Below are 14,772 nucleotides of genomic sequence, written 5' to 3'. Positions count from 1 at the left end.
TGTAAAATATATTATAACATTACATTTTACATGTTTATTGAAAAGTAAAAGATGAGTGAAGAAAATCACAAAATTCCAAAAATCAGCTGATCGACTTTGACCCGGAAGTGAACTGTATTACCAAAGCAAGGCCAGGAGCTTTAATAATTGATCAAGCAGCAAATTTAGTGCACGTTTTGTGTGGCGTGAATCTTATCTTTCCTATAATATTGCTTGCCTGATTTTAAAGAAATGTGATCGTTTGTAAGATCACAATGTAAGGCACTTATTATGAAACGATTGTCGATTTTCTTGACCTTATTTTCAAGAAAGTCCAGCTATGATAAGAAAAGGCGATGAGTCTACAAAGAATGTAACAACAGCAGGGCCTGTTTTACAGTCAAGACAGAAGACTGACCTTGGAATCACCCCAGGGCAACAAATAGTAGCATCAGGGACTGGAGCTATGATAACAACTCTCTTAGGTGAGCATTATGTGAAACAAATTATAATAAAAGTTTTCTCACAAATTTACCGTTTATACCGTACAGTGTCGGCGGCGAGTTGATCAACACATGTCGCGTCAGTGATCCTGACTTTTTTAGACCACCTGAGAGGCTGAGCTAAGGTTATGCTGGTTTCATACTACCCTGCCGCTTGCCGCTGAGCGGCGTGTCACACGCCAGTATTGCAGACAAACGGACACAATCAAGGCTTGTCATTGGTTGAAACGCCCTGCCGCGCATGCCGCTTGCCGCAGCGGCAAGCGGCAGGAAAGTATGCTGGAGGCTTTAAAGTTGCTAATTTATCAAATTAAACTTTCTCAACTAGGTTAAACTTGTGTTTCAACTGTACAAACATACCTTTTATTTTCTTTCGAACAAGCTTTATTTTGTTAAAAAATTCATGTTTTTATAGCTATTTTTGATGTAAAAGAGCTAGATGCAAAACCGGTGTTTATAATTATATGCAGCTCTGAAGCATTCGCGTAGCACAAGCACATGATGTTTGTGCGTTTTGCCAGTAATTTACGCCAGCGAATCATGCATTTTCTAGTGCTTTTTGACATCTTTTTACTGCATGACGCAATTCTGCATTTATTCAAGATGGCGAATTTCTCAAAAAATGTGATCTATTTTTCTGAGAAAATTCACCTATTTCTCAAAGTTTCTGCAACTTTTCACTCATCTGGTATGAATCTTTTCATGTGACGGAAGTGATGACGAAAACTCCCAAGAAAAATTGCTATTTTCACTTGTTTTCAAAAAGTTGCATTGACCTTGTTTTTTACCCCAAAATTTCCCTCATTTATCGAAGCCCTGCCCTCCTTCCAATACATTAAACCTTGAGAATGACTCAAAAGTATTTGGCAACTTTTTATCCATGATGCAAAACTAAACCTTGATGCAAAAGTTAAAATTTAGTCCTTATAATATAGCTCGGGTGGTCTAAAGTCAGGATCGCCATCAACACAAATAGTATTTATGATTTTGATTTAAACTTTTGATCCAAACACATGGAAATAATTCCTACCTCGGAATTTTCAGATGGTGCTCCATCTTTTATCAGCGAGTGAGTGACAAATAGTATTTATGTTACATAAAATAAAATACAAATGAGTTTCTTGATTTATGTAGGCCTACAGTACTGGTACTTTGTTTTTTTAATCAATAAGAATTATTTTTACTGAAGAATGTTTCTAAAAATGTTATGCTGTCCAAAAATATTATGGGTCAAAATCATACTTTATGATTAGCCATCTGAGTCGCCACATGAAGTCTACATAAAAATTATAGTCACCCATGACAAGACTTGATTGCAATGCTGAGTAATTAATTTGATGATTTGAGAAAGCAGAGTGTGAAAGGTATAAATATGTAGCTAATTTGGTAGCATTTGTTGCAGAAATAATTTGTTTAAGCTTTTTAATATGCTTTACAGATTGCAAACAACATGTACATATAACATAAACATACATATCTTCTTACCTCCAGTTACACCCCTTGATGTTGTGAAGATAAGACTCCAAGCACAAGTTAAACCAATTGGCAGTGGTATGTTGATTATTGTTGTTATCATTATTATTTTAATTATTGTTATTGTTAGTATTTGAACAAACTTTTCATTCAAGGGGAGGTTAGTTTCAACTATCAATTTTGTTCTTTGTGAACAATTCCAAGTATATACATGTACATACATTGGAATTGTTGGCTCTCATCGCTTTGCTTTAATTTGATAGTAAAATTAGCTGGCACTCAACTAGACTGAAAACAAAATGATGAAAAACAGGACATAATCAGTATAATAAAGATATCATTACCGTAATCGTCCGAGTACCTAGTGTATTATATATGGTATTGTTTTGAGCATATTTATTATTTATCAAATAAAAGCTTGTTTTAGTCTAGTCCAATACCACTTAATTTTGATTTCATTCTATTACCCCCCCAGTCCCATATTATGCATGCACATGTAGCGTATATTGTCTCTTTAATTAAAATGCAATTGAATATATTTTGTGGAGGTTGTTAATTTAATTTGTGATTTATTCAATCAAAAAAGTTGGAATGTTAATACATACCACTTTGTAATTTATAGAATAGTAGTCGTAATGTAGAAATGACTTCAGTATAGATCTGTATACTATAAGATGCCTAGTTCCAATAATTGGAACTTATGGCTCCGACAGTGTCCTCAAAAGTTTGAAATTTGTAGTCACTACAACTAATAAGATGCCTGATGTGCCTGATTAACTTATGAAAAAAGTATTACCATAGTCAACTCATCTTGTAATATTGTGATTTTGTTTACATGTATGTACAATGTAGTCAGAACTCTCTTTTCTCCCCACTGCCCACTCCCTCTCTCAATCACTTTAACCATGTAAGCTTATTATATGTTATATTTTTAATGTAGTTACCTGTGTCTTGTTCTAATAAATTAGTATTTTCTTTACCAATATATCAGTTTCTATTTCAGGTCATTGTTTTCTGTACTGCAATGGATTGATGGATCATGTGTGTACCTGCATTAATGGAGGAAGTGTGTCCAAACAGTGGTATAATAGAGGTGGCCATTTTAATGGTGTGCTAGTAAGTTATTTATGACATAATCTTATCTACTCAAGTTCAAAGGAGAGCTCTACATGTACATGTACATGTAGCTACAATGTATGTTAAAATTAAATCCGTATCATAATTAGTTTAAACAATTTATCCAGTGTGCTATTGCTGAGATCATTGCTTCTTTGTGTACTTCAATGGTTGCACAGTTATGAGGTGTTCAGTAAGTAGATGCATTTTGTAGGATTGTAGATTAAATAATTTCAAACATTCTGCTGAGCAAATCCAATGAAAAAGTAACTCACTACTTTAGCTTTGGCCATACCTGGTCTGATGGCTTGATCACAAGTGGGCCGAAGTCCCTTGTGAGTTACTAACCACAACAGTCAATATCAATTATGCATTAGCCCTTGGGTCAAGAGATGCGAAACTGGAAATTCTTATCCTGTGCCCAATACATATTTGAATCTATCTTTTGCTATGTTACTTTTTTCTCCAACTTTGAAATTGTTTCACAAGAACTGCAAAATTGAAATGTAACATATTCCCCATATGCCTTCTTTGCACAGGATGCATTCCTAAAAATATCAAGGACTGAAGGAATCCTAAAATTATGGAGTGGATTATCTCCAACACTGTAAGTATTGTTAAGTAATTTCTGCATTTCTATAAAATATTATTGTTCACCTCAATTACAAATATCCCATATGGAACAGTTAATTTAGAACATGCTGGAGAGAGACATAAAGAATAGAGAAACCTTTGATCTTTTAGCTTTTCAATCATGCTTAAGTATTTTATGTTTTCATGAAGATGACATTTACAGTAGCTTGGATTAAAGCCATAATGTGTGATTTGCTTCACAGCGACGCCCTCAATTTTACTCGTGATTTCTACTTTTTGCATAATCGTAATGCCCAGTGGTATACTAAAATATCACGTAAAAGACTAAGCCTGAAGTGCTTCAATAACCGTAAAATTGAACTTTTTGTATTAAAATCGCGTTGACCCGGTTTTATTCAGAGTTCAACGATCGAGTGCTTGCTAACATGTACCGTGGATGTCAGCTTGTATGTACACACGTCGAGCGCGATGCTCCGTGCAGTTACATATAATACGATCAGCGAGCGTAGTACACGCATTGTAGGCGTTGGAATTAATCGCAATTTTCTTCATTAAACTAGTGATAGGCTGTATAAGGGTGTAGTTGCAAACAGCTTAGGGTACCAGCTTATTTGATGGAGCTTGTTGTTCTGAGTAATTTGACACCAATTTCATTGAAATAGGCCAAAAATTGAGACAGTGCCGGCCAAATAACGACACACAAGGGGGGGGGGCAGATTTGTCCCTTATTTTCTAGTTTTAAGGGAATTTTATCACATTAAGGGATCTAAAATGAGCGTTTATTGCGTTTCGACAGTATTTTTTGTGGCACATGAGAGCACCTCAGACCTATCGAATTGTATTCTGAATACTGAAGCATGTCTTTCTGATATCAAATAATTTTCATTTTTTGAAAATCACAATATAATACAAATTTTATGACAAATTATAAAAATTTGATATTTTTCGAATTTTTGATATATAACAGTCCTCGAAGTAAATTATATAAATCTAATGATATATTCTTAAAGTGTATGTAGCAGGGAGGAAAAACCGACGGTCAATTGAAAATTTTGACCTTTCATATATTGAAGATATGTATTTTTTTCCCAAAAAAAACTAATTTTTTTTGGTGTTTTGGGAAAAAAAATCCATATCTTCAATACGAAAGGTCAAAATTTTCATTTGATCGTCGGCTTTTCAACCCACCTACATACACTTTTAGTATAAATCATCAGATTTATAAAGTTTACTTCAAGTACTGTTAAATATCAAAAATATCAATTTTAATGATTTGCCATAAAATGTGTATTAAATTGCTAATTTCAAAATTCAAAATGATTTGATATCAGAATGACATTCTTCGTATTCAGAATGCAATTCGATATGTCTGATGTGCTCCAATGTCCCAAAATAAATACTGTCCAAACGTTCATACCCCAGCCCTTAAGGATTATGTAATGCATTTTTGGTATCTACTTACATAGTTTTAGGTCCAGGAAGGTCATTTATGCACTTTGTGTCAAATGAAATCTTTTAGTGTCCTTAAAATTAAGGGGGTACTACACCCCTGCCCAATTTTGTGCCTATTTTTGCATTTTTCTCAAAAAATATAGCACATTGGTGACAAGTAAGATATGTATATTATAGGGGCAAGGACTACAACTACTGCACTGGAAATTTTATTTCAGCACAGACAACAGTTGTGGAGTTACAGTCAAAATGAGGGAAACCAATATTTGATCAATAAATCAATAACTACTTGCCTTGAGTTGCTGAATTTTCAGTGTAGTAGTTGTAGTCCTTGCCCTTTAATATACATATCTTACTTGTCACCAATGTGCTATAATTTTTGAGAAAAAATGTAAAATAGGCACAAAATTGGCCAGGGTGTAGTAATAACTTAATGGTTTTGGGTAAAATTAGGCCGTGAGGGTGCTTTACCTTTTAGCGACCCATTTCGCAACCATTTTTGATTTTTAAGTTAATCATACTAGAGATAATCATGAATCATCCATATTCTGACATTTTCAGCCATTTATCACACATTGGTGTGGCCGTGGCACTAATTTTTAATACAGGGGTAACCTGCCCATAGCAATATACAGGGGTCAACGAACTTTGTATCATATGTAAGTCAATGGAAGCGTCTTTACATATATTCAAATGGGTAAACAAGTGAAATAAGGTTGAGAGTTCAAATTTGGACAGAAGATGTTATTTATCAGTAACTTTGATTTGATAATAAGAAATGATAAAATTTCAGTAGGGGGGATACGTAACAGCTATTAGGCTGAACAGCGCCCTCACATCCTAAATTGGCTCTTAAACGTGCATCAAAACATACGATTTGTGTAAATATTGCATAAATATATCCAGGGGACCCAAAATCATGTAAATAATCATTAGAATCCAACAAACAGCAAAGAAAATGCCCATAATTGTCAAAATAGTGAAAAATAGGGGGGTTCCCACGAAATCCCCCTTATGCGTCATTTTTTGGCCGGCACTGTCTCATTTTTCAACCAATTTTTTTTTAAAGGTGTCAAAATGCTCAGGAGGATTAGCTGCTTCAATTCAGCTGGTACCCTAAGTTTTTTAAAACATCACCCCTTTTTTTTGGGCTGTACAGCCTATCACTAATTAAACCTCATTTGTTTGGCTCAAAATTAAAAGGGGATAATGTGATCAGTGAAAACAAACATTTAAATAAGAATCTATTCTTTATGCAAATCAACACATTATTGCTTTAAGTAAATGTCTTGTTTTTCTTTGACAGAGTTATGGCTGTACCAGCAACAGTGTTGTATTACACTGCTTATGATCAGCTGAAATATTCTATGGGATACAAATATGAGACATCCAGTTCTTTAATACCTGTGGCAGCAGGTGGCATAGCTAGAGGTTAGTAGATTGCTTGTACATTGGTCTAAAATGTTTCTGGCAAAATGATGCCCACAGTGTTTGAAATTCCTGTAACTGTCCCCTGTAAATCTATTAAAGTAATCTTATACTTCTCATATATTCCTCCCTTTATTTTTACACAACTATGACTCCAAAATTTATGCATAGATAGGAATCATTCAACTAAATAGAGATATGTTCTAATGTACGAAGGGGAAAATAGTCACTTATCAGTTCTTTGAATACAGCCCTCGAATTAACCCACGGCACCGACGGCATATTGCCGTGGGTGCCCACCCCCATTGCCGCAATGCCCTCAAAATATGTCCTTTACCGACGGCAGTCACTTGCTGTGCCCCTAAATGAAGTTGCCGTGGGTGCCCTAGCCGGCCAGCCCTGCCCCTTAACAAGTACTGGTTAAATCCCCGCAAAATTGTGGAAAATTAAATCGAAAATCTTGAACACGATCGCTATTTTGAGCATCGTAACCCAGCTATCAATCACAGTATACACAATAGTGTCTTGTGAATTAATATTCATTACCCCTACGTAAGCTTACATATTCAGCCAATCACATCGGCTTATCTGGTTGCTAGAAATCCGACTTCATTTTCTCTATTGGTCAGAGAAATACCTTCTGCATACTATCAACCAATCAGAAACGCTGTTAGTAACTAAGCAGCTAAGCTTCCTCGACCTCGTGTCGTGAACAAAATCTGAGCGCTGGGCAAATCAATTGATCTCTCGATTAGCAAACATTGACTTCCCATTGCAAACCGATGGCGATACCCTTCCGGTATCGTCTTATCTTGTACATGTAAGCCCATCTCTAGATATTTTGTGCACGAAATAGTTTTTATCCCGGCGAATTTGATCAATATTATTACCAAAGTTACAGCTGTTTCATCGCTGTTTCGAGTCAGTTTTGCAGCTCAGAACTAGGGATCGCAAAATTTAAGTAAATTAAACTGTTGATTTTTGATTGCTTTGTATTATTTTTAAAGCAGGTTTTTTAAGCAATCAGGTTAGTTTTAGTGTAAAGTTGAGAGTCGAATTTTACTTTGGTGTCGAATTCAGCTGACGGCAATGCATCTATTCGCTTTTGAAAAATTGCCTTGGTGCCCTTCTCAAATTTTCAACAGTTGCTTTGATGCCCTTTTGAAATATTACAAATTGCCGTGCTGCCTTGCCTTTTCAGTGAAAATCCACGGCAATTATCAACTTGCCCTAAAAAAGTTGCCGTGCCCCTTCAGATCCTTAATTCGAGGGCTGTTTGAATACTTGAGTGGGATTTATAAATGTTATGCTGTTTAATTTGAATTATGTTATTTGATTTGAATTATAGTATTTGCCGTCAGTGTCATAAATCCGTTGGAGCTTGTGAGGACAAAGATGCAGTCACGACCTTTAACCTTTAAAGAGATTGTTGGTTGCATTAGAACTGCAGTTCAAGATGGAGGTATACTATCATTATGGAGAGGATGGGGACCAACAGTACTACGTGATGTACCATTTTCATGTAAGAATTTTATTTTCAAGTGTTTAATAAGCCTGAACATTAATGACTTCCAATCAACATCGGTGTTATAGATAAAAATAGATGTATTGTTGGTCGAAGCAGCAGAAAAAAAAAAAGTAGTTCACAGCATCTTGCGAATGGTAGTGAGCTTTAGCAAAAACTACATTGCTTAGATCATAGCGAGTGTGTAGAAGAATTCAAATATCACAGATATACAATGTACTTTTGTAGGTCCTGTGGTTCTTGAGTTATGTTGGGCTGAAACAACAACACTTTTGTAAAACGTAAATGTACATAACTCATTATCAACAATAAATTCAGCAAGTTTTCAAAGAATATGATTTGTAGAATGAACTTTTGCAATAATATATTGATTCAGATAATGAAAATTACACCCCTTGATTTTTGTTTTTTGTTTTTAACTGCTTCGACCAACAATACCTCGTATACCCTTAATATAGTCAATATTCTAATATGGTTTTGTTTGGGAGATGTTATAGGTTATAGTTTTGATATACTGTCATATTAAGGAATTACCAATATTGATTGCTTTTAAATAGCATTGCACCATTTCCAGAGAAGATGTAAAGAAAGGAGGGAGAACGGAATTATATCCTTGAGATAATCCCGTAGGTAATCCTGTCGCCCCTATTCATAGTCCTTTATTCTCAAGTAGTTACACATCTACTTGAAAGTAGCCTTTGGTGTGATGTGTGTTGCCGACTACGGTTGATTAATTTTCACTTTTCAGAATTGAAACCATATCCAATGTTTCTATAGAAATCCCTAGAAAGTATGACACCTGTGTGTTAAGTACCTGATGTTGCTCTGAAGGGATACCACATGTGGATACTATAAGAAAGAAATGTAGTTTTGTAAAGATTCCAAAAAAATCCGCCCATTTTGGAACATATATTAATTATTTAGGAGCAGTGGCGGCGCCACAAGGGGGGCAATTGCCCCCTATGATTTTCAAAAAAAGAGGTAAAAGGAAGGAAAAGGAGAAAGAGAAGAAGGAGGGAGAAGAAGAAAAGGAGCCATTCCCCTCCCTGGCCATGGTTAGAAGGATGAAACTCCCCCTTCGGACATCTTGCCCCTTGTGGAATGCTGACCTACACGGTTTTAAAGTTGTTGGTTTTTATATTTTGGGCCCATTTTTGGCAAATTTTCCCCCATAAAAGTCACATGGCCTCTCTTGCCTTTTCTCCCAACTACTTTACTTTGGAAAAATCATGGCTACGTCACTTTTCTGTGTCATGCAGCAATTAATCATTAAAAATAAGTTTGCTTTCAGTCCGATATCACACAACTTTTACGGGGTTTCATTGTATATTCAAAACCTATACTAGAACGCCTCATTTTACTAGAACCTAATTACTAGAACCTCATACTAGAACCTAATTTTTTTCGCTCGCTACACTCGCAAATGGGCAAATGTTGTCCTTTTCTGCTGAAAAAGCATTAAAAAAACTGTTATTTTGCTCGCTACGCTCGCAAAGTGGAGCTTTTCGGCTTTTAGTGATCATAGGGGGTGACTACTTCCCGCCTACGCTCCTGATTTCGGCTTTCAGTTTGAAATATAACTCAAGACACCCCCATTCATATCATTTTATCGTGCCAATTTATAAAAAAAACGGCATATCATATACAATGCAACTGACTTAACACACCGCGTTGCGACCAGAGGCATAGGCTAGATCCGACCTGGGGTGTGGGGTATAAATCCCCCCAATATTTTGATAGGGTAGATGGTCCATACAATCATTCCCCAATGTTGACGCGCCTGTATGGGTTTCTGACCAAAGTAACCTCATATTTGGCCATTTTAGCCTAAAAAGTGCCAATTTTTTCGCGCTTCTTTAACATTTCCACTTCATGCACAATTGTACCATGAACTTATTTTGTTGCCAAAAGGTGCTGGATTTACTAGAGTAGGTCCATACCTAAAACCAGCGGGCTGAAAGTCGGGCCCGTGAATGAACTCCATAAAAATATGCGGTTGGAAAATAAATAAATAACCCTAAAATGGGTGAAAATGGTGAATCAAATGGCTTCATTTGTGCTTTCATTTGAAAATTTTCAGACACCCCCCTGCGTCGCGCAAGCGCGACGGGCAGCGCTATCGCGCCGCATAACAAATTTCAAAAATTGTTTTGCCCCCCTATCAAAATACCCTGGCGCCGCCCCTGTTTAGGAGAGTGTTTTAGGATTTTGTTAGAAAAGGGATGATTTTTGATCATCTATATTTTATTGTTTTATGTATTTTCCTGTCATTTCCTGCAAACCTAATAAAGATATTTTGATAATTGAAAATAGTCTGTATCATAAATCGTAGAGGTTGAAAGCGTAACCAAGCGTGCAAAATTATTATTTGCCATGGAACTTCGGTCATATTTTATTTGAAATAAACTGGATGTTAGGATCTGCATGCATGGTATGCATAGTATTGATGGTATACAGACACTGACCTTTCCCTAAAACTAGTAAGCAGCAACCCGTCATGGGTTCAAACCCTTTTGTTGTATTTTATTGTTAAACCTAAATTGCGTGATTGCTTTTGAATGAGCGGCAACACACATATTTTGTTTGAGGATAGCTGGATCTATCTCCTTTTCTTTGTTAAACATCTTCTCTGACCATTTCTAACCAGAAATCAGTTTCTTACATACTTCTCTTGTGAAATTCTTTTTATTGTGAATCATTGTGATTTTATGTTTACATTCTGCTTCAGGTTTACTATGGTTCAATTTTGAGATACTCAGAGCTAGGCTAATGAGGTTGTATCATCTAGAAGAGACAACATTTCCAGTGTCATTTGTCTCAGGTGCCGTTGCAGCAGGGGTGAGTACAAATTAATTACTTGAAACTTCCCACCCTCATAGTTATGGTTTTGATCCATCCTTCAATTAGAATATAGGCAGTAGCGTAGTGAGGATTTTTCAGAGGGGGGGCAAGGCAGCTTTCAAGGGGGGGGCAAACTTTGAAGAAAATTGTCATAATTAGGCTAAAAAGTGTGACAGAGGCCTAAAATCTTAAATTTTAGGGTCAGGCAACATGCCATGGGGGGGGAGGAGAAACAAGACTTCTCACATGGGGAAACTGCCCCCCCTTTGCTATGCCACTGGATGTAGGATCAATAGTACCTCCTACAGGTAGTCTTGGACCAAGGTCAAAGACCTGTTGTTAAGATCCGATTGTGTTTGCCCGAGATTCATCAAATGTTTACTTGTACGATATTTTACTAGAATATGATTTATTGCTTCCTATTTAGATTGCTGCATTCTTCACTAATCCCTTTGATGTAGTCAAGACACATAGACAGATTGAACTAGGAGAAATGGATGCCTTGAAAGGTAAATACTGTCACTAAATATTTGTCACACATACATCAATACACACCTGCACGTACCCACCCCCACATATTCACCACTATGTAAACATTGGCAAGCATGAATATCAACCCACCATACTGAGCTTTTACAATCCAACTGTGTATATATGGTTGAGTTATATTTGCCATACCGTGTACTCGAAAAACATGTTTTTACTATCAAAGTGCAACCTGACCCTAATCTTGTCAAATGCCGTCAATGACTATTTAAAAAGAAGGTTTTAATGCATGGCAAGTTATCAGCTCTTTTGAGCTAAATACACTCTGACCAGGACATATTTGTCAATCAAGCTGGATTTACATCTGTTCTAGCATACATGTGTATGTTCTATTTGAGATTTATAGCCAGCACAATTTTAGTGCCGGCTAATTTTAGTAGCTGAGTGTGTGCAAGGAGGGAGATTAAGAGATGAATTCGTCCATGTAGGGAGATTAAGAGATGAATTCGTATGTGGTGTAGCTGTTCTCCCTCCTGACACACAGCTATACCACGGATGAATTCATCTCTTAATCTCCCTACACAGACAAATGCATCTCTTGCTGTTCTCTCAGGTAAAAAAACACAACATCTTGGTTGTAACTTGTGCATTTTCTTTGATTTCAAATATTTTTGTACCGGTCGGTGACCAATATATTTAAGCTTAGTGCAGGTCGGGAACACCGACCGGCGTGGCCAGAACATTGATTTTCATTTGTATTATATTATATTGTCAATGACATAATATAGCCAATCAGCAAAACATTTTATTTTCCAGATGTAAAGAGGAATCCTGCCTCTACATTTTTGATCATAAGAAGGATATATGCCAGGAGTGGAATGAATGGCTTATATGCAGGTAAGCAGTGAAGTGTTGGGCCCATATGCCAAGGGAAAATACCTTGTCTTTACCTATTACTTATCTGAAACATGAAGCTTATCCAGGAAATTTGTTTATATAGTCCATATATCAACCTCCAGTCACCGGCACTAGCTTTGAAGTTCAGCGTGTGCTACGCTACATACTTCTATGCGCGCAATCAAAGTGGCGTGTATGTACACGCAAGAAGCAATGCTAAGCAAACGCAGCATGCGCTGAACTTCAATAATTGTGCCGGTGACTGGAGGTAGATAGACTATAGATGGTCAGTTGCAGCCACTCGTGCATGGCTCACAGGTTTATGAGTGTTGGGTCGGGCAGGAAAGGACATGGTAGGCTATTTCTTGAAGCATGGAAGTTGATAGCTATTCATTTTGTAGAAAATATACCTTTTGATGAATGCATTCAACCATACGTTTGGAGCCGAAAATATCTGCTGTTTTAATAGGTCATAAAGATTTAGAATCAACCACTACAATGAAAGTTTTTAGTATGTTAAACAAAATGTATGTGACATATGCAAGTTGCATGTAGATCATTTTGAGGAAAAAAAACCTCAGCTTTGAAAGCAGAATTCTCATTCATGTGAAACAGCTATGAGCTCATAACAGTTTATAAACAATATTTAAAAAATGGTTGATGAAATTACTGGAAGTGCGTAAACAGAAAATATAAATAGATATTTTTCAATGAAATGATGTTTATAATCTTGCCAAAAAGTCAAATGATAAAGTCACACCACTCATGACAGTTTGTAAGTCACACTCTGGACATTTCTATCACTTTATTAATCTTTTATTTTCAGGTTTTATACCAAGGCTAGGAAGGGTTGTACCAGCTTGTGCTATCATGATAGGGTCCTATGAATTTGGAAAGTCATTCTTCCAACGCTATAATGAGCAACACCAGAGGTGAATGCAGCTGTGATCCGTCCATAGGTAGAATGAACAAACTGGTGCCACAACAAGGTTTTATACAACATTCTTCCACTGTGTTCTTGATGCATTTTGTGATCTTTTTTGTACCATTGGACTTCAATTATAGGGATTTTAACATGTATCTAAATACTATTACCCTAAGGACAGTTTGATACAGGGACTATTGTACGAGCTAGCAATATTGTTTTTGTATGCTTCAGATATAGAAATAGATTAGCTGCACAACTTTTTTTTACGAATACTTGCCTTTCTTTTTCATATAATTATGGTCAACTTTGTCAGGAATAAAAAAAAAAGTAAATAAAAAATATAGTTCAAAATATTTAATGCAAGACATTTAATGAATATGTGCATGAGCTATGAGACCAAAGAATTATTTTTGCCTAACCTGTGAAAGTTATGTATTTTCTTTCAAAATTAATGCGTTATTCCAATGCATGAAAGCAGCTATGTTGCATTGTTACACATACATGTAGTGACATAGGCCTACACATTTCAGAATTTGCATCATTGTGATTTATGACATTTCCATTTGGCATGTCCAGGAGGTGGCTTTGGGACTCAAGCCTGCTGTCTTCTTCAAAATCAACCCACTTTAAATCAAGGGTGATCACCAGTGGGTAGATTTCTTTTTGACATGGGGGGGGGGGTGGAAAACATTTCTTGAAATATAGTGAATCCAGCACCTTTTGGCAACAGAATAAGTTTATGGTACAAATGCGCGAAAAGCATGTGAAAAATTTTGCCATATTGAAACTTAACTGATGAAATATGGTGCAAAAGTGTGATAAATTTGTGTGAAGCATGCAAAAAAATGCACTTTTAGAGCTAAAATGGCCAAATGTGAGGTTATTTTGGTCAGAAACATACAGGTGTCAACATGGGGGGATTGTATGGACCATCCCCTCTGGCAAAATATTGGGGGGATTTATCTACGCCTATGGTGATCACAATCCCTTCCGACCCTCCTGGATATGTAACTGCTTTCAGTGAAGAAATAAGCTAAACTGATTTGTCATTCAGTCACTGTATGTAACTTTGTAACTGCAATGCATTGAAACTTGAAGTCACAGAGTTGCATGATTTACATCTTCAAATGAAATGTTTATGTACAAAATGATCCATTATAGTCATCAATGTATTGTCTACATCATATCTTGATTTAACAATAGATACTTTTGTTTGTACACAAAATTGCGATTTAAATCAAGCAACCCTAGCCCTGGACTTGGCTTATATTCTGATTCCATTATTATTACATAATAATTTTGGGTGGCACTACCAAAAAGAGGTGTATGTCAGTGATGACTTTTATATCATTTTGATATAGCTATACACATGTATACGTGTATAGTATTCTTGAAATTAGTATGTGTTCAAAGAGTAAGATTCCGTCATTTGATGACCTGTATAACATGTGTATTAATGTATTGTAAAGAAGTAACAAATCATGTTTAAATGGTCTCGAACCCACCAATCAAAAACATAGTTGTCGGCAAATGTTCATTTTTTCATTTCT

General features: G+C 36.1%; 1 protein-coding gene across 2 annotated transcripts; it reads left to right on the top strand.

Annotated features, from left to right (window-relative positions):
* Positions 1-115: 115 nt before the first annotated feature.
* On the top strand, positions 116-13,900 carry LOC140152365 (mitochondrial glutathione transporter SLC25A40-like). 2 transcript variants are annotated; one of them, XM_072174680.1, is made up of 10 exons: positions 116-464; positions 1,974-2,033; positions 2,959-3,071; positions 3,611-3,678; positions 6,424-6,548; positions 7,894-8,067; positions 10,799-10,908; positions 11,339-11,420; positions 12,214-12,294; positions 13,121-13,900. In XM_072174680.1, the coding sequence occupies exons 1-10, from the start codon at positions 320-322 to the stop codon at positions 13,228-13,230; spliced, it is 1,068 nt and encodes a 355-aa protein (XP_072030781.1). In that variant the 5' UTR covers positions 116-319; the 3' UTR covers positions 13,231-13,900. The 2 variants fall into 2 exon arrangements, with proteins under 2 accessions (XP_072030781.1, XP_072030774.1); XM_072174673.1 differs by having other exon boundaries at positions 2,947-3,071; positions 13,121-13,899.
* The last annotated feature ends 872 nt before the right edge of the window (positions 13,901-14,772 follow it).

Source organism: Amphiura filiformis, chromosome 1 (genome assembly GCF_039555335.1).
Source record: "Amphiura filiformis chromosome 1, Afil_fr2py, whole genome shotgun sequence".
Taxonomy (NCBI): domain Eukaryota; kingdom Metazoa; phylum Echinodermata; class Ophiuroidea; order Amphilepidida; family Amphiuridae; genus Amphiura; species Amphiura filiformis.
Note: the sequence above shows the minus strand (reverse complement) of the source record. Positions and strands in the feature narration are given on the sequence as shown.

Excerpts from the sequence above, each read along its gene's own strand:
- LOC140152365 (XM_072174673.1), top strand. The coding sequence starts at position 320 with ATGATAAGAAAAGGCGATGAGTCTACAAAGAATGTAACAACAGCAGGG. Across the intron at positions 3,679-6,423 it reads AGTGGATTATCTCCAACACT|AGTTATGGCTGTACCAGCAA; the intron begins GTAAGTATTGTT and ends TTTCTTTGACAG. Across the intron at positions 11,421-12,213 it reads AGAAATGGATGCCTTGAAAG|ATGTAAAGAGGAATCCTGCC; the intron begins GTAAATACTGTC and ends TTTATTTTCCAG.